At 37.1% G+C, this 3,768-nt stretch overlaps 1 protein-coding gene across 1 annotated transcript in view; it reads left to right on the top strand.

Annotated features, from left to right (window-relative positions):
* The window catches only part of LOC101312807 (ABC transporter G family member 28-like), a 10,970-nt gene extending 7,450 nt beyond the window's left edge, over positions 1 to 3,520 (top strand). Inside the window, exons 9-14 of the mRNA XM_004293042.1 lie at positions 230 to 526; positions 1,133 to 1,606; positions 2,016 to 2,164; positions 2,763 to 3,052; positions 3,146 to 3,279; positions 3,367 to 3,520. Of these exons, the coding sequence (XP_004293090.1) occupies positions 230 to 526; positions 1,133 to 1,606; positions 2,016 to 2,164; positions 2,763 to 3,052; positions 3,146 to 3,279; positions 3,367 to 3,520 (1,498 nt within the window). The remainder of the gene's footprint in view (positions 1 to 229; positions 527 to 1,132; positions 1,607 to 2,015; positions 2,165 to 2,762; positions 3,053 to 3,145; positions 3,280 to 3,366) is intronic.
* Positions 3,521 to 3,768: the final 248 nt, after the last annotated feature.

A 3,768-nucleotide genomic window follows, 5' to 3' on the forward strand; every position in this document is an offset into this window, starting at 1 on the left:
AAAAAAAAAAACCAATAGCCAATTCCTTAGATAAGTAAGACACTGATAAGTTATGATGGGGTGATCCTCTTTTTGCTGTGTTTCTCTTTTGCTTTTTGGTTTTAGTTTGTTTATTTGTTATTTATTTAATTTCTTTTCTCTATGCTTACCTCATTGCTCACAACCACTTACTGGTACTGACATTAGTTCTTCAACCATCTGTCTCTTTCTGGATTTTCCGTTATTGCAGACTCTCTTCCAATCTGCCTCAACCAGAAAAGGTCCTGGTTGTTGAAAGAGTTATTGAGTCCTTGGGCTTGCAGGCAGTGCGGGATTCCATGGTTGGTACGGTAGAGAAGCGAGGAATCTCTGGTGGTCAAAGAAAAAGAGTAAATGTTGGGCTGGAAATGGTCATGGAACCATCACTTCTAATTTTAGATGAACCCACATCCGGTTTGGATAGTTCATCATCTAATCTGCTACTTAGAGCTCTTAGACGTGAGGCTCTTGAAGGAGTTAACATTTGCATGGTTGTCCACCAGCCCAGGTAATTTAACTTCTATTAAATCCTAAAATGCACATTTTTAAGTAATTATTGTTTTGTCCGTTTGTTGGGATAAGGTCCTTTTTCACATGGTCTGAACATGTTGCTTATGCACTTTTTGTATGCTTCAGTATTCTGAATAGTCCACTTTCTATCTTAAAGCAGAGAGCCATGCGCTTAATTCAAAAGATTCATGTCATTGTGGTTAAACTTGAATACAAATTGTTTTGGAAATCAATTTATAAAAGCTGAATTTCCACTCTTGAAGGTTATCACTAGTGAGTGAGAAAAGATAACTACTAAAAGCCTTGGGGGCCTCAGTTATTTGTATACTTTCCGTTTTACATTAACTTCACTTCTTTTTTGTACTCCTATGGTTTAGAATGGGACTGAATTCTTAAGAAAGGAAAGTGCAAATCCATAACCTTTACGTGAAAGATATATCCTTGAATTGGGATACTGATTCTTCTGTTCAACTTTTTGGATCTTTGGAGTACTTGATTACCGGGTGCACAAAGAAATATATGAATTTCACTCCAATCAAGCTCTCATTTTTCCCTCTTATTGTAATTTTTGAAGTTCCTAATTTCAATACTTTTGGTGTTCCAGCTACACCTTGTTTAGGATGTTTGATGATTTGATACTTCTCGCTAAAGGTGGGCTTACAGTGTATCATGGATCAGTGAAGAAAGTCGAAGAGTACTTCGCGAGCCTTGGGATGGCTGTTCCTGATCGTGTCAATCCTCCAGACTATTTCATTGACATTTTGGAAGGCTTAGTAAAACCAAGCTCAAGCTCAGCGGTGACCTATAAACAACTACCCGTTAGATGGATGCTTCATAATGGGTACCCAGTTCCTATGGATATGCTTCAGAGTTCTGAGGGAATGGCTGCATCAACAAGTGAAGGTTCAAGTCATGGAGAAAATGTTCCTAATTCTGGAGGGGAGGGCTTTTGGCAGGATGTCAAGTGTCATGTTGAGGTGAAAAAGGACAATCTACAGCACAATCTTTTAAAAAAGAGTGACTTATCAGAGCGAAAAACCCCTGGCATGTTCCTGCAATATAGATACTTCCTTGGCAGGTTGATATCCATAATTTATATACTCGTTGAAAGAAAACTTCTAATTTCTAGAGACATAAGGATATAATGAGTATCGTATCATATATGTATATATTTATGCAAGTCATTATAACTATGGGACTTTTAGCTGTAGAAGGTAGTATTTGGTTCCAAAATATTGTTCAGTGCTTGTTGCTCATACATGTCACTGATTGTGACAACACTTCATATCACTGTTTCCAGTACAATAACATGGATACTTTAAGTAGATCTTGGGACATTTATCTTTACAGATTTCGCAATTGAGAGTTAAGCATGCCTATAAATCTATCATGCATTGTTCACTGTCGCTCTAATGTGATGTTTCACAAACTCTGTAATGCAATTCTTGAGTGTGTTTAATGATTCATTATATTACTTGATTTTTCAGGGTTGGTAAGCAGCGATTACGAGAATCGAGGACACAAGCAATAGATTTTCTTATTTTATTGCTTGCTGGATTATGCTTGGGAGTTCTTGCTAAAGTAAGCGAGGAGACCTTCGGTGCTCAAGGTTATATGTACACCGTCATAGCAGTTTGTAAGTGCAATATTTTTTATTTTTTTAATCATGCAATACTTCGTTTGGAATTAAGCTGTGGTAATTTCACTTATTGATTTTGTATGTTTCATTATTTTCTGCTTTGAAGATAAAGCAATACGAAACTGTATCGATCAATTTCCACAATAAAGAGACTTGAAATAGAAAAAAATTACTGCCAGTGAATTGGCACCCACTGGATGTGGGACTGGTCAACTGTACTTGTTGCAGACTAATTAAAAAAGGAAATAGATTTAGAATGCTCCTATTTGAGCCTGGGGTCTAGCAGATGTGGCTGATGCATAATCCCGAATATTAAATCCTTACATGTCACTAATTATACCAGGATGGTCTCTTAGACCTACTAAACCATTTCTGATAAACAATTAGAGATGAAAATATTGAAAAGAAGGGCTGCTAATTGGTTAATTGATCCACCAGCATCCCCATATCATAGCACGCTGTTGCATCGTTATTTCTGTGTTGGACATCAGTGTCTTTGTATGAAAACAGCAGAATATGTTGTCTTGAATGATAGCTTTTCCAGGATGTCTTTGTTTCTCTCTTTCGCACATATCTCACTTTGTTTCAATTTCAGCTCTCCTTGCCATGATCGCAGCTTTGAGAACTTTTGGACTGGATAAGTTGCACTACTGGAGAGAGAGCTCTGCTGGCATGAGTAGCTTGGCTTACTTTCTCGCCAAAGATACAGTTGACCATTTTAATACACTCATCAAGCCTCTCGTTTACCTTTCCATGTTCTATTTCTTCAACAATCCAAGATCATCTGTCACAGATAATTATGTTGTTTTGTTATGTTTGGTTTACTGCGTAACTGGTATCGCTTATGCCTTGTCCATATATATGAATCCCGGTCCAGCCCAACTGGTAAGATGATTTTCCTCTGAGAAATTATTAGCTTCAGGAATGTGATACATGTTTTTGTGTATTCTGATTTTAAGCCACTTTTCTGATATACAGTGGTCCGTGCTTCTCCCTGTTGTTTTGACTCTAATAGCAACCAATACAATTGAAAGTGAGATTGTGGATGTAATGACTAAGTTCTGCTTTACTAAGTGGGCTATGGAATCTTTTGTCATAGCAAATGCCCAAAGGTTTGAGATCACCATCTTTATTTATATGCAATCACTATTGTTGGTCATGTGGATGTTATAGTGCTTCTTGCTTTCTTTTACTTTCAGGTACTCTGGAGTGTGGTTAATAACAAGATGTGGTACACTGGAGAAGAGTCACTATGATCTCAAGAATTGGTACCGTAATCTAGCCTTGCTCGTTGTTACTGGTTTATTAACAAGAGCCATCGCATACGTTATTTTGGTCTTCAAAAAGAAGTAGAAACAGTCTGATCCTTTTCACCATTCCTTCTGTACATAGCGGAAAATGAACTACGAAGATACTAGGCTCACTAGTTACTCTTGTAACCTCTAAAGTATTGAAGGATGATAGAAGATGTACACTACTGTGCATACCTAAAGAACTCTTTTAAGTGACAATCTGTAAGTAATACATGTGGTATTTCCTTTAGGTAGCTCTTTGAATATGTAGGCTTGATAACAGTGGCTCTTATTTATAAAAGGTATAGC

The sequence above is a fragment of the Fragaria vesca genome, linkage group LG2 (assembly GCF_000184155.1).
Source record: "Fragaria vesca subsp. vesca linkage group LG2, FraVesHawaii_1.0, whole genome shotgun sequence".
NCBI lineage: Eukaryota > Viridiplantae > Streptophyta > Magnoliopsida > Rosales > Rosaceae > Fragaria > Fragaria vesca.